General features: G+C 42.0%; 1 protein-coding gene across 4 annotated transcripts in view; it reads left to right on the forward strand.

Annotated features, from left to right (window-relative positions):
- Positions 1–3282: 3282 nt before the first annotated feature.
- Positions 3283–27602, forward strand: part of TSPAN14 (tetraspanin 14) — a 60286-nt gene continuing 35966 nt past the window's right edge. For 3 of the 4 annotated variants that reach the window (XM_050898715.1, XM_050898714.1, XM_050898712.1), the window contains exons 1-2: positions 3283–3349; positions 20320–20417. In XM_050898715.1, the coding sequence (XP_050754672.1) occupies positions 20337–20417 (81 nt within the window). In that variant the 5' untranslated portion in view covers positions 3283–3349; positions 20320–20336. Of the gene's footprint in view, positions 3350–4113; positions 4186–20319; positions 20418–27602 lie in introns of those variants that run through there. The other variant, XM_050898713.1, reaches the window with a different exon arrangement.

Raw genomic sequence — 27602 nt, forward strand, 5'->3', positions numbered from 1 at the left:
ATCCTTAACTTAGGATAAGTGCTACTTAGCAACAACTAAAACATCAGTGTGTTAGCAACATTATTCTCACACTAAATCCAAAGCACGCTGTACCAGCTACTAGAAAGAAAATTAACTCTATCCCAGCTGAAACCAGGACGCTCTGCTGGCCCAGTTCCTTATATGCATTTAATGTTTTGATTTTTTTTTCTTTTAACCCATGTACACAAAATCTAAGTCACTTATCAGTGCATCAAATATCACATCACAGTTCAACACTCAGCTGGTTACTGGAAACACTAATAATTGAAAGTTTGTTTATTCTGGGCTTGAGAAACAAAACTCCCTTTTAGTAATTTCTCTTCAGTCAGCTTTTCCTTATTTGTAAGCCTGTTCATCTTTTTTTCAGTACAAAACCAGGGTTAATAATTTTAAGAAGGAAAATGCTGTGAAGTCAATGGGGTAGGTGTAATGTAGGAATGTGCTTTTTACTTGCACTTTTAAAAATACCAATTACATTTCCTATCTGCGGTGTCCTTTTAAAGCCATGAGAAAGATGGCCTGCCTCAGAGGGTGTTTTCTGTTTATTTCCTCTTCTGCATTTTTGTTTCCCTGTGTGGGTTATCCATTCCCACGGCTGTCAGACTGCCTGCAGTTGGTGCCATTTGCGAATATCCACGAAGAGAAGGGAATGCCAAGGGATCCCTGCCATTTTCTGATGCGTTTCCTGTGATGCACTGTGGTAGAAAGAAAAGGAGGAGCAAATTTCTTTTTCTCTCTGGACCGCTGGATGTCACTGCTACCCCAGCCAAGATGAAGGTCAGCCGTAAACCCGAGTTTTTTTCTGCAGTAAAAGATTTGCATAACAAAGATGCCACGAACAGACCACTGTAGATTCCGATTAGGCTAGAAGAAAGCTGTTAGAAAAGACATCTACTCCTGCGCCCTTTTTACTTGCGTGGACGTTTTCCTTTTTAAAATAAGAAACTTAAAGGAAGGATAGATTGTATTGAATGGTACGGTCTGTGGTACATAGATATTTCTAAATGAGCGTGGAGGGAATAAATTATTAACAGACTCATTGTAATCCTTACTAATGTCTTATGTTTTAGTAATATTAATTTTAGATATTGCCAGTGTGTGAGTGGCTTCCTTTATCCCACAGACTTCTGTCAGAAGCTGATTTAGTGGAGCCGAAGTAGCCAGGTGCAATAGCCACTTGTAACAGCAGAGGGAGCTGGGGAGATGGAGAAAAATGCTGTGGAGACAGGATGAATAAAGTTAAATCACTGATTCAGTCTAATCCACTCTAATTTTATTTGGTGTCTGATTAGTTCAATCCTAATTTATTCTTCTTCTAATTGATCTCGAAATTGTTATAAAGGTTTTCCCTAAAATATTTCTACTTTCTCTTTTAGTTCCAGCTACGGATTTCTTTGTATTTGAGGTTGTTTAAAGTCTCTCAGTAGCTTCTGTGGGCTTTTTTCCCTGCAGACCCCTCTCTCTCAACACCTCATAATTATCAAAAGCACATAATTTGAACTTTAACTCTGACTTTCAGAAACCTCCCTGCATAAATAGAAATTTCTTCCACTGAAAAGTTGTGTTTGATGATAATGATAACGCTGAGCAGATACAATGGAATTGGTGAATAGCTCTGGTCATGCCATTTTCCACCAGCTACACCTCATAATGGATCACTCATTAATTTCAGGAAATGTTTTGTGGTCAGAGGAAACAGCATTGACAAACCATACGTGAACATCGGCCTGCACAAGTTCACTAAAAAATAAGATTTTCCATTTTCATTCCTGCAGTATTATTACACCCTTTTACTGCTCAAGTGACTGCCTTTTAAAAGTCTTCCAATTTGCCCTAGCACTTAGTTAATGTTTCTGTGATGGATGAGATTTTTACCATAATTTTCCTGGCAACACAGCGAAGCACACAGAACAGAGATAATGTCAAAGGCAAATAAATGGGACATAGAGGTCGTTCGAACTATCTCTATGCTAACAGTGAACACAGTCAATTCAGCTACTCTGTGAACTGCTAACACTAACCATTTTACAAGACTATTTTAAATTGCAGGAGAACCTTATTTTACTGATGAATGCCCTTCCTAATTCCACAGTCCTTACATCCTAAAGCTGCTGAATTTCCCTGAAATTTCCCATTTCCCTTGCTGAATCTTAGCAGTTACTATTGCACCCTCCATCTTCACATCTCTGACAGAAGCAGCACACTGGAGCTTTCTGCCTTGGCTCTGGAATTTCTGGAGATATGACTCAGTGCTCTGTAAGACGACTTAAGTACTTCTGAGATGGAGAAAAGATCTCTTCTAGTTCTTTCTACCACCCGATAATTCAAGGACCTTTCTTAGTTCCCCTTCCTCACTTAGATCCTCCCTAAAATTCAGGTGATTCTTCTTCTAGCATCTTCTTTCAGCTTTACCAGTCAATTCAATTTTACTTTCATTTCTAAGAAGCCTCGAGCAAGCTCGGGGAAGCCTGCAAACCCTCCCCCTCCACTTTTTTTTTTTTTAACTTTTCTTTGAACAACTGCATGTAGGGGATGAGACGGAATCTTGATAATGTGACCGGGGGTGGGTGATGCACTGGTGTCTATCTGCTTTCTCTGACTTCAGATGGGTGTGGGTGAGGGGAACGGTGCATTTATGCCATATTAATTCTAGCACGGTTTTGGTTGTCAGCCTTGACCTAGTGCAGAATTATCACACAAGAGGAGCACTAAGCTCCTCCCCCGTTTAATTGCTCAACGGTTCCTTTCACCCTTTAGCCGAGCCCTCGGTGGGATTGCTGCTGTCTTTGTGAGCGGTGATTGTTCCTGATCTAGGGGGAATAAGGAAGTCCCCAAAGTCCAAGCCCTGGAGCAGGTAAAAGAAGCGTAGAGAATATGAGGCGGCCTGTAATAATGCCTCTGGTGTTGAACTACCTTCCTTAGCCTTGCCTTCCTGCATACAAATGTATTTTCGTAGTTAGTGAGGCACTGAAGAAAACAGTTTTGCTGTATATATGAGGAAGAGAATGAAGGTGACAGAAGTGCTTCCCTGTGTCAAGGGAGATCGTAAGGTACAGAAAAGAACAGAGCAGGAGCAGCGCATGGAAGTTAGGAGCTAAGCTAGGCCGGGAAGGGGAGGACATTTCCCCACCTGCCAGGCGGTGACTGCCTCAGGTGTGAGCTATCAGTTGCTCACCACATGGGTTTAAAAACCACGACTCAGCTCCTCCTTCTCTTCCTTCCTATCCCAGCGCCTCGAAAGAGAGATTTAAAAGCTCCGGGACGCCTGAAGACTCAAAATACTCTTCGGAGTCGTGTTATTTTTTTCCTTCGCCTTCTGGCTTTCCAGGTAAAGCTCGACTGTGCCTTCAATATTACCCCGAAAGTGCTGTCCCTGGCATGCCGGTTCTCGCTCCGAAAGCCCCTGGGGGGGAAAGAAGCGCCGTTGAGGGAGGGGACGGGCCGGCCGCGCGGCCCGCAGCCGAGCTCCCTCAGCCCGGCCCGGGGGCGGGGCGCGGGGCAGGCTGCCTTTCTCAGCCTCTTCCGCAGGGCGGGGGACGCGGCCATCTCGACCAGAAAACTAGTCTGAAATACAAAAGCTGAGCGCCCCGCGGAGCGGTCACGGCCGTCCGCCCGCGGAGCCGCCGAAGGGGGCTGCGGGGAAGGGGCGGCGGGAACGTGAGGGGCGGCCGTTCCCGACGCTGGGGCGGGGCGGGGGCCGCTGGCGCTCGCAGCCTCCGCCCGGCCTCGAGGGTCTTCGCGGGCCGCCGGCGCTCCCCCGCCAGCTCGGGGGACGCCTGTGGGGGTCACAGCAGGCGAAGCCGTCCGGAGGCCCGCGGGAGCCTGGGGGTCGAAGGGAGAGCTGCGCCCCCTGCGCGTCCCCTTTGTGTGGGGGACGGCTGCCTCCTGAGAGCGGGCGTGGCCGGAGGGGCGGACGGGCGTGCGTTTCCGTACTGCCTCGGCCCCCGGCGGGAGCACGGCAGCGGCGGGGCGGCTCGGCTGGGCTCCGTGGAGAGGCACCCCTGGCGCTGGTGGCCGGCCGCGCTGACGCGGGGAAGGTCCGGGAGCGCCGCCGCGCCATGTCCATGGACTAGCCGAGGCAGCGGAGGGACCCCCGATTACGCCGACCGCCGCCTCGCTCTCCGCCCAACTTGGCGAAACTTACCGAGCAGGCTGCTGCCCCTGGTGAGTCCCTGCCCGCCCCGCCGCCGGCCCGGGCGTCCCCCTCAGCCGTCTGCCCCGGAGGTCGCGCCGTGTCCCCGCCGTACGGAATGCCCCTTTCTCCCCCTGCCCCCCTCCCTGTGTTTAAGCACCGGCATTGTGACCCCCCACCCCCTGGAGCACGGCTCTCCCCTGCAACATTCCCTGGGATCTGGTAGCCATTGAACCGGCGAGGAGCAAGCGCTGCCCGGCCGCCCTCCCTCGGGGCGGGCAGCAGCCCTCCGACTTCGTAGTTTCCCGAAAACGCGGGGCTATGGCGAGCCTTTGCCATTGTCCATTAAAGGAAGCCGGAGAGGCCGGGCGAGGCTTCCTCTGGGAGCTCATGCGAAGTTGTTTCGTTGAATGAGGTGCCACAAGGGAGAAAAATATTTTTTTTTAAAAAAACAAAGGCCTTTCGGGGTGCTGCAGCTGCGGGGCGGCGTTTGCCTGCTCCTTACTCGGCCATCGCACCGGCTGCTGCCAGCCCCTGCCCTTAATCCAGGTGTTGCTGTTAGCAGAAGCAACTGCTCCGGGTGTGCGAGGACTGAGGCCTGTAACTTTTTTTTTTTTAATTTTAACTTTAATTATTTGTAAGCTGTGTTAGCGAGGGACCTCTCTGACACCCATTCAGCTTCCTGCCGAAACAGGCCCGGCCGTCGAGCGCGCTCGACGGCCGGGCCTGTTTCGGCTTCTGTGGTGTCCCAGGATGGGTGTTTGGATAATTAACACATCACCAGTTCCCGTTTGGTCGTTTACCTTCTACCTGGTTGTCTTTGTAGTTTCAGGTGAATGTCTTATTTCTGGTCTGTGACGGCTACAGAGTGCTGCTGAGAAGCTGCTGCATACAGACCTAATGAGAGTTCAAGTGAAATGTACGGTTAATGTGGGGAAAGTGTTTTTTTTCCTTTGTAAACTTTTTTTAAGGAAGGGAATGGCCCTCGTGCGTTTCTAGGGAGAGAGTTTAACCTAAGCTGGAAAAGGCTTGGTATTATGGAGGACCCATGGTGTTATATGTGCCTAACTTCAATACTGGCTTTTTTTTTTGTGTAGAACAAACTCCTATTTTACACTTTCAGAGTATCTGCATAAGGCTGTTAAACATATGTCTAACTTTACCTCACATACTCAATGTAGACTTAGTGGTTTCATTTTGAGCCTTTCTGAATAAAAAAAAAACCTGCTGTAAAAATAAGGTAAGTTACTTGTTGTGTTGGTTTTCCCTTCTTTAGTAGGTCTTCAAAGGTGGTGGAGGGAAGGGTGTTTTAAGATACCTGGCAGGATAAGATTTTTCCAGCACTGCTTTTTTTTATAGGGACACAAAGCTTGTGACCTAGAGCTCTGGTTAAAATGGAAGGAAACCAGCTCCTAGAGAATGGAAGTACAGGGCATATCTTGTTCATAAATGCTCAGTGGGGTGATGCTCTCCTTTCTGGCTATCTCCATCAGTGAGTTAGGCATCAGTACTCACATGCTCTTTATGACTTCCTGAGCCATTTTATACTTACAATAAATGTGTGAAACTTTAAATGCTTGGGTGTGGATGGCTGAGGTGCTGCCACTATCTGCTTGGCAGAGGAATTGTGTGGGGAGAGAAGGGGTCAGGTGGGAATTCATTGGTCTAGTCATTGGGGTGAAGTAGGAATGAGCTGTGGGGGAAACTGCTTTGCAGCTTTTGTGTTTTGGTTGTTTTTTTGAACAAATCCAGGACATCTGTGTTGGTGGAATGGTGTTCTTTGTCCTCTGGCTGATGACCATGGAAGAAGGTACTTTCAGGGTCTGATGTATGTCCTCTTCACTCTGTTCTTGTGGGTTGGGGAGAGAAGAACAGTGATGTTGTCTGTCCTTAGAAGATTTTCATGTTCAAAATTACAATGCCACTGAAACAGCAATTTTTAGAAATAGCTTCCCAAAAGTTTGGAAATGCATTTATAATAGTGTTGAAAAACAATGTGTGAGTAAGTTACGTGGTTGGTATTTTGCTTTTTTGTTGATCTTGCTCATAGATGGACTTGCTAAAGGTGAGGTCTAGAACAAAATCAAAATCATTCCAAGTTGCTCTTCTGTCCGGTGTGTGCTCTGTGTGATTTTTATTTAGTGTAGGTTGATCCAGGTAGCTTCCTTTGTAGCTTCCTTTGTGTTGAAGCGTTATGTCCAGTCCCCAGGTAAGAAGACCAAATCAGAAGAAACCTTAATTGAGTCTTATTCTTGTCTCTGGGCATAGGCTTTGCGTGACATTTAGTGCGTTGTAGAATAATTAATCTTATGCTGTTTTCCTGTTTAAAGCCTCTTTCCTGTCCTCCCTGCCCCCTTGTCGGGGGGTGGGGTTGGGGGGTGGGAGGGAATGGCAGAAAAGAAAGGAAAAAGTTATCTTTTGTTAGGAACAGCGTCTGTGCCAGAGCCTTCATATAGGTAATATACCTAACAGGACTGAAATGGGGTTGTTGCGGTTTAACCCCAGCCAGCAGCTACGTACCACGCAGCTCCTCACTCCTCCCCCCTGCCAGTGGGATGGGGAGGAGAATTGGGGGAAAAAACTAAAACTCGTGGGTTGAGATAAGAACAGTTTAATAACTAAAATATAATAATAACAATAATACGAATATAATAACAATAATAATGAAAAGGAATATAACAGAGAAATAAAGCCCAAGAAAAGACAGGTGATGCACAATGCCATTGCTCGCTGCCTGCTGACTGATGCCCCAGCAGTGATCCGCCCCTCCTGGCCAACTGCCCTCAGTTTATATACTGGGCATGACATTCCATGGTATGGAATATCCCTTTGGCTAGTTGGGGTCAGCTGCCCCGGCCATGCTCCCTCCCAGCTTCTTGCACACCTGCTTGCTGGCAGAGCATGGGAAACTGGAAAGTCCTTGAGTTAGGATAAGCGCTACTTAGCAACAACTAAAACATCAGTGTGTTAGCAACATTATTCTCACACTAAATCCAAAGCACACTGTACCAGCTACTAAGAAGAAAATTAACTCTATCCCAGCTGAAACCAGGACAGGGGTGTGTTCTGGGCTACCTTTTGCTAGCTTTAAGCCTTATAATACTTAATGAAAGGATCATAAAAAGCCCTTGCTCTGAGCCCTAAAATGTTGTCTAATTGGGGCACTTACTTTGGTATTGAAGATGTAACTTTTTGCTCTTAGATGTAGCAAGAAAACTGTTGACATGGTGTGTTATGAATTTGGTCATATCTGGATGCAAATATGTAGATAATCTGGATGAAGAAGTTTAAGTTGTAGGCTAATGAATAACTGAGGAATATGCTTTTTGATCCCTTATAGATTGTTTCATCTTGAGGCTGACCTCTGATTTTCTTAGAGGGTATATTTAGTTTATGAAGCTTTGGTGTGTGGCTACCAGTCGGCCATTACCTGTAAACTGATGTTTGGGAGGGGGAAAAAAAGGGGAGGGAGGGATTTTTCTGCTGACAAACTCCTACAATTAATTGTCATAGTCCTCTATCAAGTTTCCCATTGTGTATTAGGTGTGGTACAGTTTTAGCACTGCTGAGCGTGAATAAATAAAACTCTCGTTCTGATCTCACTGTGTTAGACTAGAAATCTCATTGAGGTGTGTGTGAGAGGAAGCGGAGTTCACCGAGCTATTGTCAAAACTGTTCCTACAGATCCTCTCTTTGTCATTTTCTGCTTTTACTAAAAAATTTCCACTTGGGTGGGGTATGGTAAAATACGTGGCTTTCAGACACCAGACAAAGGAGACGTTTATGCCTCACATGTGAATCAAGAATGTTTTTACTTGTGGGCTTTTTGTGCCATGCTGCTTTGCACTGTGGCTTCCGGGTCAAAACTTCCTGTTTCTGGTAGAATGGACTTTTGTGCTTTGGCATCTGGTGTATTTCCAAGGCTAACAGGCTGCAATTCATAAAATCCATGAACATGCTATGGTTTTCATGTTGCTTTAAGCTTAAGTACCTCAGATAAAGTAAATAAAACCCTCAAACAAGAATTTTTTTTACTTCAGAGTAAATGTTGCAGGCTGTTGCTAAGGGGGAATTAAGAAATGGTCCTTGTCCAGGTGGCTTCTGATTGTATGTCCAAAGGATGGTCATGTGTCTTCCTCACTAGTATTGCACAGTCCTAAAATCTATGGCTCTTCTAGAGCTGTAGTGTTGGTAGCTTGTGTGAGGGTACCGACACAGCCTTCCAGCCCCTAGCGCAGCTTGGGCAGGAACAGGATCCTTCTCCTTGACCCTTTGGCTCATGCTCAGCCAAAAGTACCTGATAAAGGAAAGGTTAAGGACAATGTCAGAGATGATCAGACTAAAGCTTGTCAAGGTTAGGTATGTGTGGGTTTTAATAGTTTGGGTCCCCCCCAAAAAGGCTGAGATCTGATTTTAATCTAGCAGTCAAAAAAAGAGGGGGGGGAAAACAAAGTGTCTAGGTTCAGATGACTTCATTTTGAAAACAGCCACAATTTAATTACTTAAATATAGTTGAATGTCTTTGTATTTGAATTTTTTGCATTGTAAAACAGCTTCTCTTTATTCTGGGTGACTGAAGAGAACCTGTTTTCAGTATGGTCAGTGAGCTGAAAAATCATTGTTGGGTAAATTGTTCTATTTTAGGCATGTCACAGGTGAGGATTACAGCAAAGGATTTAACCTGCAGGAAATGGTGATCCTCAAATATTGACAGGATAAGGGATTGCAATGTTTGCAGTTGAAACCACTGACTTGCATGGCCAGGCTTTTGCTGACTACCTTTACCAATCTGACATAAATCTTGGAAATGAAGGCCTTTGAGAGAGGAAAAGTATCGTTCTGCTTGATTATTCACACTTGAATTCTGTTATCACTTATGCAGAAAACTTTTAGCAAATGAAAATAAAATATGCTGACCACAAGAGGAACTGTATCCAAACCCGGGGCTCTTAGCAGGATTTAAAAGTAAATTTATTTTCCTTTCTGGTTCAAAGTGTGCCTCAGCCTGTTTGGAAGGGGGGGACCAGCACTTGTTTTGCTTCAGTGTTTCCTGTCTCTCTTCCTTTTGGGGACCAAAGCAACAGTGTTTTATTCCTTTCCTTGTAGTAAAGCTCATACATGATATGTGTGAGTGAATGAATTTCTGTTCTTATCCAGAGTGCCTGCTTACATGTGTCTCTTCTGAGAGCTGTTTCTGTGTCCTTGTCTTTGGAAGACAGTGCAAAAGCTGGAAGTCTTAGGGCTGTCTTCATCCTTAATCTGAACCTGGATGTGAAAGGCAAGAGTGTAATAACATAGGGCTTTGCTTTCTCTTGCTGTTTGCAGTAAGCATTGTTGAATGTTGTCCTGGTATTACAAAGGAGCTTCTCTGTTTTACACTCCCAGTCTAGAGAGCAGGTATTTATAACAAATTGATAAAGGTCTTCCATGTGAAGACCTGTGCTGAAGCCCCCTGATGTAGTTGGGGCTTTTCCTTTGGCACTAACAGGCTCAGGCACTTGCTGAGCTTGTGTGTGCGTATGAGCTTTTGGCTTTTTTATGGGTGGTTTTATTTTGGCTTTTTCATTTTTTCAGACAGGTTGCTAGTGTACAAAACCAAACTTGTTCATGTGGCCCAACAGCCCTTTCCAGAAATCTTTTTTCCTATTTTAAAGGTTTTTGTTTCCTGCTCAAAGACATTGATAGTTGAGTGTCTCTGGAAAGGTGTTTTGTCTAAATAATTGATTGACTTGGAGGTAACAAGGCAGCTTCCAGTTGCTGCAGTTGCAGCTACAGGAAGCAGAATGAAGCACAGTATTCAAAGGCAGCTGAATGCTGTGAATTTTAATATTTCAAAAAGAGTGTGATTTGTTCTGCTTGGTGAGAGCTGTCTACTCTTCCTTTGGGGTATAAAATCAGTGCTGAAATATGTACACTGACATCTAGAAACTCCTGGAATAGAAAACAAAGGGAATAGGCTCAAGTAATTCGCATCTGAAGGAAGACACCTGAGATGTTGGACTTTGGTCTCTATCTGACAGCAGCCTTGTGACTGCCAGGATGTGGAGCTGATTCTCTTGACACACATTTCTTTCCCCTCAACAATTTGTTATTAAATGGTGCTCAGGGAAGTACTTAATGTTGTGTGGAATATGAATGCAGTGGTATAGCTATATATAATAAAGGGTACAAAAAAGCAAAGCTTTCTGTCCTGCCCTGAGTATTAAGTTACTTCAGTTTATCTGCATGGCAAGCCTGTGGAGGAAGAAGGTTCATCTAAAAAGTTGTCTGACTTGAAATTAATGGATAGGCAATTAGTGAGATGACTCTCAGAAGAAAACAAGGTGGCTTTCCTTGCAAAGTGTACAGTGCACTGAGGTTGCAAAGGGTATTTTGACAAAGCGGTCATAGCAGTGGTCTGCTTCTGCAGAGCAGAAGGGAGTTCAACTGAAAGACCTTGTCCGTCTGGGACAAGTGAGAAGGGAAGGTGGTGTTCTGCTCTGGGTTTTCTTTGGGCTGTGCTACTTGTGTAACCAGTCATGCTGTCAGCCAGTTAAGATGGCAGTTTCCTGTGTTCTCACATTTCTTTTTTTTCCTCTGGAGGTATTTGTTTTTTTCCTTTATTGAAAGGCACAGATTAGGAAGTGTTTGTGTCTAACCTCTGCACCTTCTAATTCTGCTGGTGCATTTGCTGTTAGCTATTGCAGAGACTGACATCTGCATTGGAAGGAGCTCTGATGGTGTCACTTTACAGCCTTTGCTGCCCTGATCTCTTAAGGGCACCATGTTGTTCTTGACATAATCCTGAGAGGTGGAAAGCCTGTTTTTCCTCCTTCCCCTGGGGCGGATGCAGAGTCTTCCAGGGAGACAGTCGAGGGTTTCTCACGACCTGCCTGAGCACTGGGTCTTGGGGGAAGGGCTGGAGCCGTTCAAGCATGAGCTTGGCCTCGAGCAGCTTCAGTCTTTGTCTTTTTAATTCTTTTTCCTTGTGCTGTGGTAGCGTGTGCAGGGTGCTTTGTGAACCTACCTGCTACGTCTCCTGAAGCATTAGCTTATTTCTATGTCTTTGGGCTGAGACGTGTAGTCTGCTGAAGAACTGGCAGTGGTTGGGATCGTGAGGTGCTTGGTGAATGCCATTTTGTCATATCTCTAATGTTTTCCGGTGTTGTGTTAGAGGTTTACCTGCTAGTTGGTTTTTGAAAATCATGCAAGTGTGTTTCTTTAGCAGAGAGTCAGTTGGTAGGGAGAATAATTACATGGTGGTTGAGCTGTCTACGTGGCCACAAAGAGCTATTTTCTCGTGGCCTGTGAGCTGGTGATGGTCCTGCTCGGCAAGTAAGATAAAGTTCTCCTGGGTGTGTTGTGAATGCAATTGGTGTACGAGGTGGAGGGCAGCGAAAGAAAGAAAGCTTTGAAAGCACTGTCTCCAAACCCAACACACATTAACAGCCCATCCCCCCAATAAGTAGCATCCCCTGGTGCTGGGAGGGTGCCTCATTTGGAATGACTGTTCCTCTGATGTTTAAAAACATGGGTCCTGTTACTTGGGGTGGGAGGGGAGAAGAAATTGAATTTTTACGAATTCAGCTCCACATCATGTCTCCATGACATGGAGACAGCATTGTTTAACTAGAACAAGTGGTGAATGTAACTAATATTGTACAGATACATGCATTCATTTCTTAGCATGCTCATTAGCAGAGATCAGATGTCAATGTGGGAATTCTTTTTTTAATGTAGAGATACCTTGATCTAGTTTAAATTGTTAAATATCTATTTTATTATACATAACATATTTATATATTACATAAATAAATATATAGGAACATTCAGTGTAAAGGCTAAGAAATATGGTGTGGATGTGGACAGACTGCATGTTATACCCAAAGCAAGGAATGTTTTTAAGAAAAAAAACAAAACAAATTACATGTTCGTCATTTCTTTAGTGTATATTACTATAATCAGTCTCCTGTTTTTCTCTCTTATGAAAAAAGAAAATGAAGGGGTATCCTTTTTGGCTGAAATGTAACTGGAGACTTGAACAAGTGGCTTTCCTGGAAATGGAGGAAAGCCACAATATGTGTTTAAAAAAAAAAATAATTAGGATGTTCTCTGAAGAAAGAGTGGATTTGTCAACAGAGAAAGTTGGTGGCTTCCTGTCTGTTCTCTAAGTTGTGACTTATTTTTGTGATATAAAGTGATATAGCAAATGGAGGACCCATTTTTTTTCTTGAAACATTTTGGTCTGTATGGAGGTATGGGAGGGAGCAGGCAACGTGTGTGGAATAGGTTCTGTTATGGTTGTATCACTAAATAGAACTAAAATTATTCCCCAAACTGGAAGTTCTGGCTCCTCAAATAAAATATTTACTTTGTAAGGGTTCCAAAACCTTCTGTTGGAAGGAAAAAAAGTCAGATTCCATGCTTGCTTTAATTTGAGACCTTGAGTTTTGCCTTGCTAGTGTTGATGTTACAGGGAGTGGGTATGTATCTGCTCTCATGAGAGGTAGTAGAAAGCAGCTGAGGAGTTTTGATCAGCTACGATTATTCTGGCTACTTGTTCTAACAGGCTTTGCTCCCTCGAGTGAATAAACTCCTGGTCAGAATGACTGACACATTTCTATGTGTTTCACAATACCTGAACTTTCTGCAAAGTAAAAGGAAAACATAGCTTGTGGTTTGTTGCATATACTAAATAAGTTACAACACAGGCAAGCTCCTATTCAGGTGAAACTAGTCCAAAGCTTTGTGAAAGAAAATTTTCATAGACATGAAAGATTTTTTCCAAACTTTCCAAAGATGTTAATGAGCCATCCATTGAACTGTAGTGACAGTGTCTAGTGTTGCTTTCACTTATCCTGGTGTAATCCAGCTGAGTTTTAACTTGCATGAGCATGGGTTATCCCATAGTGCTTTTGAGGATAAGGTCAGTGAAGGCCCTACATCCTGTACTCCTGCTGTTGTCTGCAATTCTTAAATATTAATAAAGAGCCTGACAGCTTACAAAAAGATCCTTCTCTCTTCTACGGTCTTTCACTCTTCTGCTCATGTTTGGAAAATCACTGGCTTTTAGACTCAGTTTACTTGTGACATTTCCTTTTCTTTCTGCTTCCGGTGCTATCTCTTGCTTTAAGTCAGAATATGGAGTATACACTTTATTTGCAGTTAGCTACTTGGAGCAGATTTCCCTTGAACTAGGTAAGAGATACATGCCTTTCAGTTGGTGCCTTTGTCAAGTGCTGCTCTATGGTGGAGCGGAAAGTCTCTTATCTGTTCACTTATTAGTTCAGTGAACCTGAGGTCAGTGGAGCAGAAGTAGCATAAACCTAGTAAAATTCAGTGGATAGCCGAGTTGTCGTACATCTCCTCAGTGTCAATAACTAAAAATATTTGCAGTTTGAATTTACATGGCCAATACTTGCATTCTACAGTGTCATTGGCTTTCATTCTGACCAGTTTGTATAAATGAAAATGTGGAATTTTTGGAGCTGCTTTTGTTTTGTGGATATTTTTAGTGTTACTAGTAGCTTTTATAGCTAAGTATGAATAAAGACTTTAACATGTGAAAGGAAGGCTAGCCAACTATGTCTTTTGGTAGCTTCTGTGTGAAGAACAGTGAAAAGTGAAATTGTTACAACTGCTCTTGTCCTCTGTCACTGCTTTTTAATTGCTGTGGGAGCGATCCCTAATTCTGCTTGCCTTTTTCAAGTCTTCCTTTAGTGTATTTCTGTTAGTTTAAGAAATCAAGTGGAGCTGAAAATATCCCATGAATGATAGCTTGAATAGCTCCTTGAATTACAGTTGTGCAGTGTAGAGCTTTTATGCTGAAGTATTGATGTTAGTCAAGTGGGCAGTTCAGAAGAGGTTAAAAGATGATGCTTTGTGATGCCCACGTAGATTATTTTTCAGAATTTAAGGTGTCTACATTCTGAATGTTAGTCTAAGTTCAGAGTACTCTTACATGGTATTTCAGATGCAACTCATCCACATTAGTAGTGGCTTGGCCAAAAGCACATGCATAACTTTAGTGTGAGTTGTCTATAGAGCTGGAGTGGAGCTCTTCCCAATCGCTGCTTCCTTGTTTTGGATTTGGGAACACTGGTGTATGTTCTTTACAAGTTTTCCTAAGTTGCAATTTGTGCTGTAGTGAATAAAGCCTGGTCACTGAAACCTGAAGCTCTTCCCATTTATAGGGGATTGGATCTGCTCTGAGGGATTGTTTTGTAGAGTTTGTATTGGACCAACTTGTGCTTGAAATATTCTTCAAATACTTTGAGGACTTTGAGTCTTCAACACACTACAAAAATAAGAGCCCCAAAAGACGATATCTTAAGAAATCTGTCTGACTTTGGTCATATTTTCCATTGAGTTCAGAGATCTGTTATCTGCCATTATTTTTTCTAGTAAAACAAGGATAATCTGTTAGCAATATCTGTCTTGCATCATGAGTCTTTCAAGTTTAAAAAATACCCTTTTGTTGAGTAATCCTCAGGTTTCCTCTAAGAGTGAGCAAATATTTCTCTACTCTTCTGGACTGCAGCAGAAGTAAATACGCTGTACTTGTATTCCTTAAGAGAAGCTTGTATATTCTTTGTGAGGCTCCAGTCAGAGTTCCTTGGAGGCAAAATTACAAAAATAAAGATGACACATCCTTGCAGGGAGTTCCTGAGTCATCGGCAGGGCTACTATCTCTGCTTCCAGGAACAGATTAGCCTCTAAGAGCTCCAAATCGTGTCAGTTTTTCTTGCCTTTGTGTTGCACCAGCTCAGTCATTACATGTGAAGATTTGATGCCCAGCACCCAGAGATTGTACTGAACATTAAGACTCCCTTCGTGGTCAGCTTCTTTCTGGGATGTGGAAAGAGCAGTCTGTAGGTGCCTCTTAGTTGCTCCATTTTCAGAAGGTCCTGAGAAAAATCTCTGAACTATCCCTGGTCAGTGACAAGTCTTCTTTCAACTTCACAAAAAACCCCCCTCTAGTGATAGAGCACCTCCAAAGAAGATGGCATCATGTCTTGAATGAATGAACTGATGCTTTTTGATATAGATTTGGTGTTGGAGTAATGGAATTAAGTAGTCATATCAAAAGATAGGCCAAAGTGCAAAATGCATATCTTGCTGTATTTTAATTCTTCTTGCTCCTCAGTGCGTTCTTCTTTTGACTTTTATTTGCTTCACTAGCTTCATATAGACTTGATGCTTTGTATTGATGAATGATGGGGGGAGCAGCCAACAGCTCACAAAATGAAATTTTTTGTTTTCTCTTGCCTCAGTTCTGCCCCTGTTCCCCCAGCTTCATCAGCGTCAGTGTGTTAGCTTCAAGTGTGTTGCCTGTGGTGCTGGTGTAGGCTGGTATTGCAGGGGTGCTGCATTTCCATGAGCGCTCTCAGAAGCTAGCACTGCTTCTGGCCTCCCATCCTTGTTCTCTTGCCACCTCCTGACTGCACCCACACTGGCATTTGTATGAGCTCTGGGGAGGTAGATTGGAAGGCTTAAAACCGTTTTCTTCTTGGCGTGTGGTACAAGATCACAGGATTGACCTGAAGATTTGCTACGTGATTTGCTGTATGATTGTTTGCTCTGCTGAGTAGGATGATTAATGGTTGTGGATTTTAGGAGGGGGCAAGGAAGGGGATCAGGACTACACATGATGGCAGTCCTGGCTGAACTTGGAACTGCAGTGTGACTTAGGTCTGCCTTGTAAAGTTAACACCTCCTGAGGGTCAAAAGAATTTGTGGACCTAGATCTAGAGATGTGCATTAGTGTTCCAGTTGTTCTTGTTGTAGATTTAACATCTTATCTGTGAGGATTTCCCTGCATATCCAAATTAGTGTTTAATATATCACAGCTTCAGTTTTGAGAGTTAAAATCTATAGACTACGAATATCATTGCTGTAGCGTTTTGAAGGTAAGACTGGAATCCGTGGGTGTAGAAATGCTTTGGAAGTGGCAGTAGCCTCTTGATGACAACTACATTTTTTCCCTTCACTAAAGCTGTGAACACCAAGACAATTATATATTCTACCAAAGCAGCAGTGCTCTGTATTTAATTTTTAGAAATTCCGGTTGTCATGAGTGGGTGATAACTGTCAGCTGACACAATGTGACTTGCTTTGTCTGAAACACAGTAGAGAAAGTTACTAGTCTATGCTGCCCACATACTACTTCAGTCTTCCAAGTGTTTTGTAGTATTGCCTAACCATAGTTATGCAGCCTGTGATGTAAATTAAATGAAATACTATTGTAGCAGATTTCTAGACTGGTAACAGATGCCTCCTACATTAGGAAACATGACTGCTTTTAGTATAAACACGGGGAAGGTGGCTGTGCGGCCTTGAGTGGATTGCTTGGTCTGTTTATTTGTAGGGTTAGGGGAAAGTCAGACACACCTACACTTTAGATTTATTGTCACTCCCACACCAGCAGTCATTACACTGCTCCATATGGTGTTCGGTGGTCTGTCAAGAAGAACCAAAGGACTCCTGATGAGGATAAGCAAAGAGAGTAAGTCAAATCCACTCTTAATATAGGCAGGTGTTTCAGAAGGTGACATCTGTCTGGGGAGCCATGTGCTGTTATAGGGCAGCTTCTTGCAACAAGGAACCAGTACTGGTAGTACTAGGCCCCCTGTCACTTCAGAGCATTAAAAGAAAAAAACCAGTGTATTAAAAATAAGGCATTTTGCTTTTTCATTCTGTGGAAGTACTGTGATTGGTATTGACTTGGGGCATCTTGCTAGTTGTATGGGGAAATGGGGAGAAATGTCTCACAAGCTGGTGGTGAAAATGATGAGGTAGGTGGGGAACGGTGCTTATCAGTAAGGGTACTTTTGATGCTCTTATTCCTGTGAATAGTTTCACTACAGTTGGGACTTGAACAGCTGGATGTAAGTCCCAATGCCAGGGAGAGCAACCTAACAAAAAGTAAGACTTCAGAGTATGTTTGTATTTTAGATTCTGAAATGGTATGCTTGGCTTTCTGCCTCAATTATATTTTAAGCCTCTCTGTCTACTAGAGCCCCATTTTTATGGAATTTAATGATGTGCTAGCTAAATGCCACCTGCTGCCTCCTCTTTTGTAGTGGTAGCAGCAGCAAAAGCAATGTTTCTTATTAGTAGTATGTGCATTTTACAGTTGCTGCTCCTCTCTTTTGCCAGGATCCTGATTTTCATGGGGAGGGAGGCAGAACAGTGATGGAGGCCTCAGTGTGCCTGCATCCGGAGAATGTGTTTGCACTGGCAGCCAGTATATTGCTGTAACACAGGCTTACACTGATGCAAATGGAGTCTTGGACTCTGAGATTCGTGGGGTTCTGCTGTTGTCTCCTAGTGTCCCCTCTTTTCCTTCTCTTCCCTGGACACATCAGACTTACTGACTTGGAGAGGTGTATGACTGTTGATTGTTGAAATATAAATTGCCATTTGGAGCTAGAGACTGAAATGAAGTTGGAAAAACCAAGTGTTTGTTCCTTCTCTGGTATTCTCTCAGCTGCAGGCTTAGAAAAGCATGTCAGGAGAGTGGTGTTTAAACAAGTTTTCTTTACTGTGTCTCATAATAGTAACATTCCTAAATGTTGTATGTGAAGCTGGATGGGTTGAAAAAGTCAGTAACTAAAGCTGAACCAGGGCATGAGGAAACAAAACTGTGTACTAAGGAATGTATATTGCAAAGCTCAGCTTATGTATATGACTGGGTCACATCTAGGAAAGTCCTTTCCAGTCACTGCCTGTACTGCCATAAAGTACAATTTTCTTTGTTAAAACAAAGGTTAAGTACTTTTTGCTAAAAATGAACTGTGAACATTAGAACCTAGTTATAAGGTGAGGTTTTGGAAGGCAAAAAAACTTGTTTTCAGTATTTGGTTAAAACTGTGTGGAAATCAACATCTGAACTGTGGAAATATCAAGCTCAGATGTTAATGGTGAATGTTCACACTCTCTAGCCTGATGAATTTTGCAGGTATTGTTTTTGTAAGAATGTGCAGTATATCCTTTAATCTTTCTCCAGACTGCATTTCTCTGAAACCAGCTAAGTAGTTCATTCTGTGTGTTCAGTCCCTTTACTGGGGCTATTGAGGAAAAAATGTTTTACTTCTGACTTAACTCGGTTTTACTCTGTCTCATATGGAATTTTTTTACTCTCTCTCATATGGCATCAGGAGGAGTAATTCCTTCCTTTAATGATTTTTTTGTTGGCTGCTGTGTTGGTTCAGATGCAGTCATCTAGAGTCACCTGTGGGTAATGTATCTTAAGCAACCTGCATAGGTAGCATCTGCATGAAGGCTACTTAGGTGATGTCTGGCTTTATTGTATACGTATTGGTCTACTTCATGTCAAGTGGATCAGTATGACTTGTATAATACCTACCAACTTTCAGTAGGATCTGAAAATTCCTCTCATGCAAACGTAGGCCATTTTAGCTTGAAAGAAGCAGAAATTATTCTCTGTCCACAAGGCTTGCAATCTTACTTTGCTATGCCAAGTCACATGATTTTCCCATTGGTTTTTCCATAACTACTTAAAGCTATGGAGTATTCTACCAAAATGTACCCTCCTTAGATTTCTCTACATGGTCTCTGCATTTCTGAAAACTATTTCCATTTGGTTGGGCAGCAATGAAACTTCCTGGCTGAGCTTGAAGAGGGATGGGGGATGTGTCTGGACCAAGGAAGGACTCTTAATCTGCTTCCAGATGGAAGCAAAGCCTGGTATGGAGAGACCCCTGGAAGGAAAATCAAAGTCCGTTTGGGATCTCTGTCCATAGTCTTGTGGGCTGGAGATGTCTGTTATGTGTTCTTGATCTGTTTGTGTGTGTGTGGTTTTAGCTTCAGGGGAAAAAATTTTAAGGCAAGGCTTGAAGTATTTGTGTTGAGATTTCAAAAAATAAGCTGCTCCAATAAGACACTGATGGTAGTACACAATAATTGTCCTGGAAAATAATTGGTATTTCACTTCAAAGCTAAAGCAAGCTGTTTATTGTATTGAATGGGATTCTCAAAGCTGACAGGTATTTGCTTCTGTTCCTTCTTTCAGTGGGATTGGTTTTTTTTGCACCCAGGTGCAGATTGCATTCTAAAAAATTAGTTTTCCTTGTCAAGGCTGTGGATGTGGGGGAGATCTTAAGTGCTTTGTTCCATGGTGCTTGGTTTCAGACTTTGCTGGGTAAGCTTGGTTTTTGCATGCTGTCTGTGAATGTCCAGGTCAGCGTAGTCCTTGAAGTCTTTCTTAGTTATGAGATGTTTGAAAATTCTCTATGCTTGCTTCCCTGTTGCAAGCCTTTGACTGACATCTTATGGGAGGAAAACATTTACCTCAAGTGAGTAGAGGGTTGAAATGTGGAACTGCTTCTTGTCTGTCATAGGCAGCACTTGTGCGGGCAGCTCTCTAGAATGTGAGGGCTATGTGAGTGCTTTGTCTTCCCCGCTCTGGCTCTTGCTTTAGCTGCTTGGCCTCTGTTTCTTTTTCCCTATGCATGGCATTTCTGCAGAGGTGGTTTAGTTATGATACTCTGAAAAGCTGTAGTTCTCTGAAATATTTGAGCAACAGTTGCAGTTGAACCTTATCTCTAGTGTATGTAAGGAAGCAAGACAACCGAACTCTGCAGAGATCAGCTGTTTAATGGTGGGGCTTTTGTTCTTGAGACTAAAATGTCTTATGCAGTACTGATTTGGTAAAGAAACATTAAAATATGGAAAAGACAGAGTACAGTTGCCTATTATGTTTAGCAGTCTGTAGACACTGAGGTTTTCTGGGTGACCACTTCTAACATCTTGCTAGCTGGATTGTTGGATGTGCAATCCACAGGGTGTGTGTTTAGACTTCTGCATAAGTCTAAGCAGCTGTCTGTAAGTAAAATGGTTTTGAAGGAGTGAGAAAGCGGATGAATGTCAACTTGCTGATGCAGATCTTCCTAGGGTAACTGTATAGCTAGTTTCCTTTTTGGGTGTCCCTCCCTGTTACCACATAAGGGTGCTTAAAGAAGATAGGATTATTAAGCAACAAATACTTAGAGGGAGTTTAGGGTCAGCAGAAGTTTCTGAGCTGACTTTGAACATACCTCTGAATGGCATACGGTATAGGTTAATATAGTCCCTTTCTCAACACAGCAAAAGAGACCTGGAAAAAAATTCTTTATTCTTAAAATCTTTCACTACCTATTTCTTCTCATTCTTTCTCTTCTGTGCAGACGCTGTGCTATAGAAGATGCACTATTACCGATATTCTAATGCAGAAGTCAGCTGTTGGTACAAATACCTGCTCTTCAGCTACAACATTGTCTTCTGGGTGAGTACAAAATGTAAAGACTGAAATAGTTTAGGCATACCTCAGTTTTATTAACTTCCTTCCTCTGTTCAAGAGAACAGGCTGAAATATTTACCTGAAACAAGAAGCTGATGTATGGTATGTCCCTGGTGTTTTGGAATTGAAGCTTATCCCATGTGAGAAAGTAATTATTATTGAAAATTATATGGATACTGATTCCTCACAATCTTTCCCTTACTTGCCCCTTCCTTCTGTCTTACCTTCTGAGTGAAGATAAAGGAGTGAAGCAGATAAAACTGGTTTTCTTAGGTTTTTTAAACGAAGAAAGGAAAGATCTGCTTAAAGGATTTGTCAAAAGAAAATAGTATAGTCTCTACTGTTGCTGACAAGGCCTCTGTCTTTTGAATGACAGAGGCTATTAAATGCTGGTTGTGTTTGGGCAAAGGTTAAAGCTGCCTTTAAATGCACTTAAGTGGTATGTTAAGTTGCTTCCCTGTTAAGAGAATTCTATTTTAATACCTCCTTTCAGATCATCTTTGATCTCTGTGTTGGGGTGGTGTAGCTGTAAATACACTATGCAGAAGAGAAGAAAGGAACTGCCCCAGAGATGTGTCAACAGCTGGCATTACAACATAGTCAAGATCTTAAATGTCATGCTCTGTGGGCAGCAAAATTGTCTGATAGTGTCTTGAAATACTTAGCTAGGGACTAACCTGCCTATAATGTTTGTTTAGAATTGTGAATGTGGAAAGAGTGCAAAAACAGGTGTGTGGTTTTAGATGTCTATGATGGTCAAGATCACTGAAGCACCTAGCTACCTTGGAAAAGGGGGCTATTCAAAGGTTAACGCATAGCATTGCGTTAGAAATAGTTAACATGTCTGTGAGGGGAAGGTGAAGGTAAAGATGCAGTTCAGAAACTTAATAATTCTTTTCAGAACTTGCAGGTCAAATGTTAGGAGTTCACACCTGAAGTCATGGTAAACTGCAGTCATAGAAGGGCATTGGGTAGTCATAGAGAAGTGCAGATACAGTGACTTGCCTGGTGCTGGCAGTTTGGATTAATGTTCTGATTGAGTTGAGATATTTCTTAGTATGGATAGCCTCTTCTAAAAATGTTTAGATTTTTTCAAAGCCAAAAGGATCAGATAGTAAGAATCAAAGTATGGTATGTGGTTGAAGCAACTTGTTTAAGTTAAGAGTAAAAATTGATTCTCCTGATCCTGACTTGTCTGAGATCAGCAGACGTGCTAGAGAAGACTATATTAATTCTATTTGTTTACTGTGATTCCTTAAACCATGTCAACATTTTAATACCTAAAATTTAAGATATACAGAATTATTACCCAAGTCTTTATTTAACTTCAGTAAAAAAAGGGGTTTAGTATTTGAACATAAATTGCAGGCTGCAGAATCTTGTTTGTACTTGTCAGTAATGACTTGGTATTTTGCTTGATTAACTGTCCTGGTTTCGGCTGGGACAGAGTTAATCTTCTTCCTAGTAGCTGGTATAGTGTCATGTTTTGGACTTAGTGTGAGAATAATGTTGCTAACACACTGATGGTTTTAGTTGTTGCAAGTAGTGCTTATCCGAAGTCAAGGATTTTTCAGCTTCTCATGCTCAGCCAACCAGAAGGCTGGAGGGGCACAAGAAGTTGGGAGGGGACACAGCTGAGACAGCTGACTCAAACCGACCAAAGGGATATTCCATACCATATGATGTCATGCCCAGTATATAAACAGGGGTGAGCTGGCCAGGAGGGGCAGATCGCTGCTCGGGAACTAACTGGGCATCGGTCGGCGAGTGGTGAGCAATTGCATTGTGCATCGCTTGGTTTGTATATTCTAATTCTTTTAGTATTATTATGGTCATTTTATTATTATCATTATTTTCCTTCCTTTCTGTCATATTAAACTGCCTTTATCTCAACCCATGAGTCTTACTTTTTTCCGATTCTCTCCCCCATCCCACTGGGTGGGAGGAATGAGTGAGTGGCTGCGTGGTGCTTAGTTGCTGGCTGGGATTAAAGCACGACATTAACCCACATAAACTTCTGGTAGACTAGGTTGGCGTTTCTGCACATTTTGGCTGCTTTGGCAGTATTTAAGGCAGACAATAAGCTTTTTTGAAAGCTGCATGTATGATGGACAAAATTCTGAATTAATTTAGAATCATAGAAAGGTCTAGGTTTGATGGAACTCCTGGAGGTCATACGGCCCAATTTTCTGTTGAAAGCAAGACCTGTAGGGTAGGAAATCGGTGATCAAAGAGAAGAGCTGAGAGTCTTGTGAGCTTTTTACTCATCAATTGTCTGCTGTCTTCAGCCTAATAAAAATGTTAGAAGGCCCGGTAATACTGAGACTGCAATGTTTGGGTATTGTTGTTGAAAACCACAGAACTTCTTGCTACTGTCACCACCTCTTGTTTACTAGTGCAATGTTTTAACATGATACTGTGGCATTAAGCCACAGAGGAGTTTATCCTTGTGTGGATAACAGGGCAGAAAAGATGTGTGTGGTTTGCGTAGAAACTTTTTTCCGGTCAGGGTTAATTGGCCACAATATTGCCATAGTGCAAATGTTCATTAATGATGATTTTTTTCCCCCAGCAATTGAGGATTCTCATCATGACCTCATGTCAGAGTACATGCTCGAAGGCCACCGGCTCTGTAGTTATTTTTCTTCTATGTAGTACAATTCCCATGTACCTGAGGTGGAGTGTGGTGCAATGAGAAGTAATATTTGTCAAGCTGCTCTGGTTTTCAGAGAAATCACTTTGTACCTGGGTGGATGCTCTTCAGCAGATAGTGTGGGGGTATGTGAGAAATGGACAGACTCTTTTGTTCATGAATATGTTAGGATTGTTCTAGACCTCTGCTTTCTTTCTAGTGTCTCATGAAGTGGGGTCTATTACTATTTTTGATGGGTAAACAACCTTTGAAAAACTGAAATTTTTTTCTTTACTGTGAATACTATCAAGAATTTGCCTCTGCTTTTTCAGAGGAATTAATTTTGTCTCTATTTTTTTATTCCCTGCAGAGTCATTATATTTCACTTTCTTCAAATTTCTTTTTTTAACTGTATTTTCTTAAAATTAATTATGAAGATCCAACAATTTTTCTTTTCCTTAAAGAATCATTTTTAAAGAGATGCAGAAAAATTGAGGAGAATTTGAAATACAGCTTGTGTGTTTCAGCTGATCTGTTGGCTGGAGGAATTGGTTTTCTGAACAGGTACTAGTAATCTTGGTAGCTTGCTCAATGAATGGTCTGAGGCTTCTGCTGAGAAGTTATCAGGCTGACCTAGTAAATTATGTGTAACTACAGGTCTTTTGATAAGAGTTGGGCACCTTTAGTTGTAGAACAAGCTATGTAAATGTTGAGTGGGAGGGTAGACACTCCTATAGGGAATGCATGAATCATTTAGCTGACACAGTGATTCAGGAGCCTATGACATCCTGCTGGCTGGGATGACTAGTCTAACAGTCTCTTTAATTGGACAAATCCATCGTGTGTAGAACAAAGTAAACTTTCTATGTGCCTTAAACTGAAGACTACAAAATCAGAAGGGAAATGTAACCATGACTTGAATAAGCAGCATTTAAGGAAGGAATGTTAGTCTTGATTCACTTTTCTTGGCTTGCAGGACAGATGCTTGTGGGAGCTTATTTTGTGAGTGTTTGTGTTTAGTGAGGGTGGCCACTCTATGGGTATACCTCATACCTATTATGGGTATGAGGGATGGTATTTAGATAGGTGTGCAGACAGCCTTTTGCCCATTTAAGCTGTTACTGGAGGTATGATGGTAGCTCGCCTGTGTCTCAACTCATGACACTGTTTATTCACAAGCCAGGTAATTTGCATATAAATAGTTGCATTTGGTTTTTTGTCATGCTTACTAAAAGATGCATGTTGACTTCCCTTTTGTAGCTCTAAAGATAATATCAGTGACTGTATAAACTTTAATGTTAAAGCATATGATGACTTAGAGTAGTTTACAGAATACTTAAACTTTTTAGTGGGTGGTTACTTTTCTTCAGTTTGTCATGTTTCAAATACAGTTCACATAGATTGAGGTGGAACAAAATATTGAACTCAGGATAAATATGACTTTTAATAACGGTAAGCTCATGGTTTAATCAGCCTTCAGAAATCTGTAAATCTTAATTCTTCGGAATTTTTTTTTCAGATGGGCAACTTGGCAATAGAAGGTTCAGTTCTAATGGCTTTGAGTTAATTGTGTACAACTGGCTTGCAAAATCACTTCTCTATTCTTTGTGCTTGGCTTTCCCTTGTAAGAAAGGGAATGGAGGTCATAGGAAGGCTCTGTCTTCCTAGGCATGATTTTAATGTGGGATTACTTTATTTTCGTCTTGCTTTTTAAGCATGCCAATAAGATTTAACTTCTCCAGGTACACTTGTTTTAACGAGTAGTGATGAAGCAGTATTGCAACCATTAAGATAGCCCTGCAGGGAGTGCTCAGAAGTTTAAGTGAAATTATCCTATTACAGCAAGGCTGGACCTCCTTTTGCGTTTTAAAGCTTTTTTTTTTTGCGAAATAGCTTCATTTGTCATAATGAAATTAAAAAACTGCACTAATATAAGGTGAAGAGCTTGGTTCTGGCACCTTTCTGTTCTGAGTCATTTTGAAACTGAGCCCTGTGAAAGCCCCAGTGGAAGGAGGAGGCAGGAGGTGGACAACTGACCCCAGGGGGAGTGCAGGGGTGCCCTGTCTTGGGGTGCAGCACTGCTCTGTGCCTTCCAGCATGCACTTGGGAAGGCCCAGGGAATGAAAGGTGCTGTCTCAATCACATGTCTTCTGGTGCTTGCTGCTTTGTCTCCAGTTGAAGGATTTTTGGGGTAGTCCAGGAATTGCACCTCAGCCAGGACATGGCTATTTCAGTGAAGGATTGCATGTGGCCTCTGCCAAAGCCTTTTGGGTTGCATGTGAGCTCACTGTCTCTCAGATGAATTGAGGTGAGAGGGTAAAATAGCTTTTAGCTGCTGTCATCTTGATTTATCTTCTAATCCTTTGTAGCTTTGTTTGTGGTTCTTAAGGGTTTTTGGAGAAAAAATAAAACTTTGCACTCATGCTATAGGAGATGTGGCGTTTTTGCCCTGAACATGATGATGAAGGGTGAAAATTCTCTAAGTTCTGGAAAAGAATTCTGAGCTCATTTTTTAAAAGTAAGAGAAGACCCAGGCTAGCATAAGATTTTCTTGGCTTTTGCAGTGTATGTTGTTTTTCAGGAACATACAAAACAGCAAGGCTGTGCCAGGAAGAGGAAGGAATCCACCACCAGGCGGTTTCCTGACCCTGAGAGGAAAAGTCTGGGAAGAGACAAGGGTAGGAAGGAAGGGCTGTAGGCTACTGATTGCTCTGGCATGGGTGGAGCTACAGTGTAAAACAGGATTGTCCAGGGGGTGGAAAAAGTGTTCTCCGTAAGAGTAACATTTTGTGCTTACAAAACCTGAGTGCAATAGGAATGCAGTCCCATTGTTTCTAATCAGACCTTGAGGCAGGCTGACACAAAATCAGTTTGTGTGCAAGGGTGGTCTTGCAAGAATTATGTTTAGCTGCAACCTAGATTTGAGAAACAAATTAGACCTGTTTTCTCAGTTAGTAGGGTGATTCTAATAGCATAGTCAAAGGAATTCATAGTGTGGTTGGGAATGGATAATGCTTAAGCTAAGTGGTCTTGTACATGCTGTCTGTGAGTTGGAGTCAGTATTGTACATCTCCTGAGCAGAGCTTACAGCTCAATGCAATATGTTAATAATGTGGATTTTTCAGTTCTAAAGCAGGAAATGACCAAATGCTGCTTACTAGTTTCAGTTTCCTGTTCAAAGGGGTACAGTTGAGCTGCTTTGTGTATGTTTCCATGTAACCTTTCATGCAGTATATGGCTTAAATGACTATGGCATAGAAGTGAATTGGGTAGTCCAGTTTGTTCTTGCTTACACATCCAGATTCTGGTGAAAGACAAAGTTCTAAATGCCTCTCTAGAAATATCTGGCTTGCTCACTCTCGCCCTGGGGATGCTTTCAGTTAGCATTGCTAATATTTTACGATAGTTTTCAATGAGATACTTTAAAGTATCTTCTTGCACATGGTATTTAAAGCAAAGAAATCTCATTTGGTTAAATAACTACAACTTTACTTCCTTGCAAATTGGTTGTCTTGGTCATTGCACCTGTAAAGGTAGTGGCTGATGGCTTTGTTTCTTCTGCAAGTACATCATACTTCACTGTCTTTTGCTAAAGAAACCTAATGTATGTGGTTTGGCTGCTTCTAGTGCATCACTTGTGTCTTAGCTGAATTAAGTTTTAGACTTATCCATGTTGATTCTGTGAGACTAGGTTTATTTTTCTCCTGGTAAACTGTTTTACTTGTAGATAGTTTGCGTAGGTGCTCATGGAAATAACTTTGCAAAAACAGTGTAGTTTTGTGAAACTGAATGCTTTATAAAAACATGAGAGCAATGTTCATGTACAGAGGTGAGAATGAAGCATGCTAGTGAAAAATCTACTTAAGAATCTATTACAATTTAAGATGGTGATTATAATGGAAAGCAGCTAGTCTGAAGAGGACACCCTACTTGTATATTCAATAGCATAGTATTAGTGTTACACTAATGTTAGTTTGTATACAGAGTGTGGAAGATGTGTGTCTTCCCAATTCTTTTTTTTCCTCATTTTTTTAGAAAGTTCCCAAAGATCCAGCTGTCTACTGTGTAATTTACCCTGATTACTGCAAATTATACCAGCTGTCTTCACATGTCTCCCAGCATTCCTGGAGCATTTGGAATGAGAAAGGGTGAAGGATGCATCAATTGCATGCACTGTGTAACTTCATGACATACAAGTTTGATTATTGATTATTTTTTTCCTGTTTTGCTTCTTCATCTGAAAATCATTGGGTTAAGATTTAGGGGTAATCTGGGTCAATATTCTGTTTATGTCTACATGGTTTTAATAGTATTTCTAAAGTTGTGCTTAGATCCAAATCATCACTTTGAATGTTCTTAGCTTATTCAGAGTCTGAGATGAGTAGTCATTGTGCTGTTGCTTATTAAGCAACATCTGGAAATTTAACTTATTTAGCACTGCTTTGCCTAGTTGTAACTCTTTCCATGTATTAGTAGTGGATTTGGTTGGTTAATCTTTGTGCTTAAGCCCTAAAATATGGCATATAACACTTCATGCC

This window comes from Gymnogyps californianus, chromosome 6 (assembly GCF_018139145.2).
Source record: "Gymnogyps californianus isolate 813 chromosome 6, ASM1813914v2, whole genome shotgun sequence".
In the NCBI taxonomy this organism is placed as follows: Eukaryota; Metazoa; Chordata; class Aves; order Accipitriformes; family Cathartidae; genus Gymnogyps; species Gymnogyps californianus.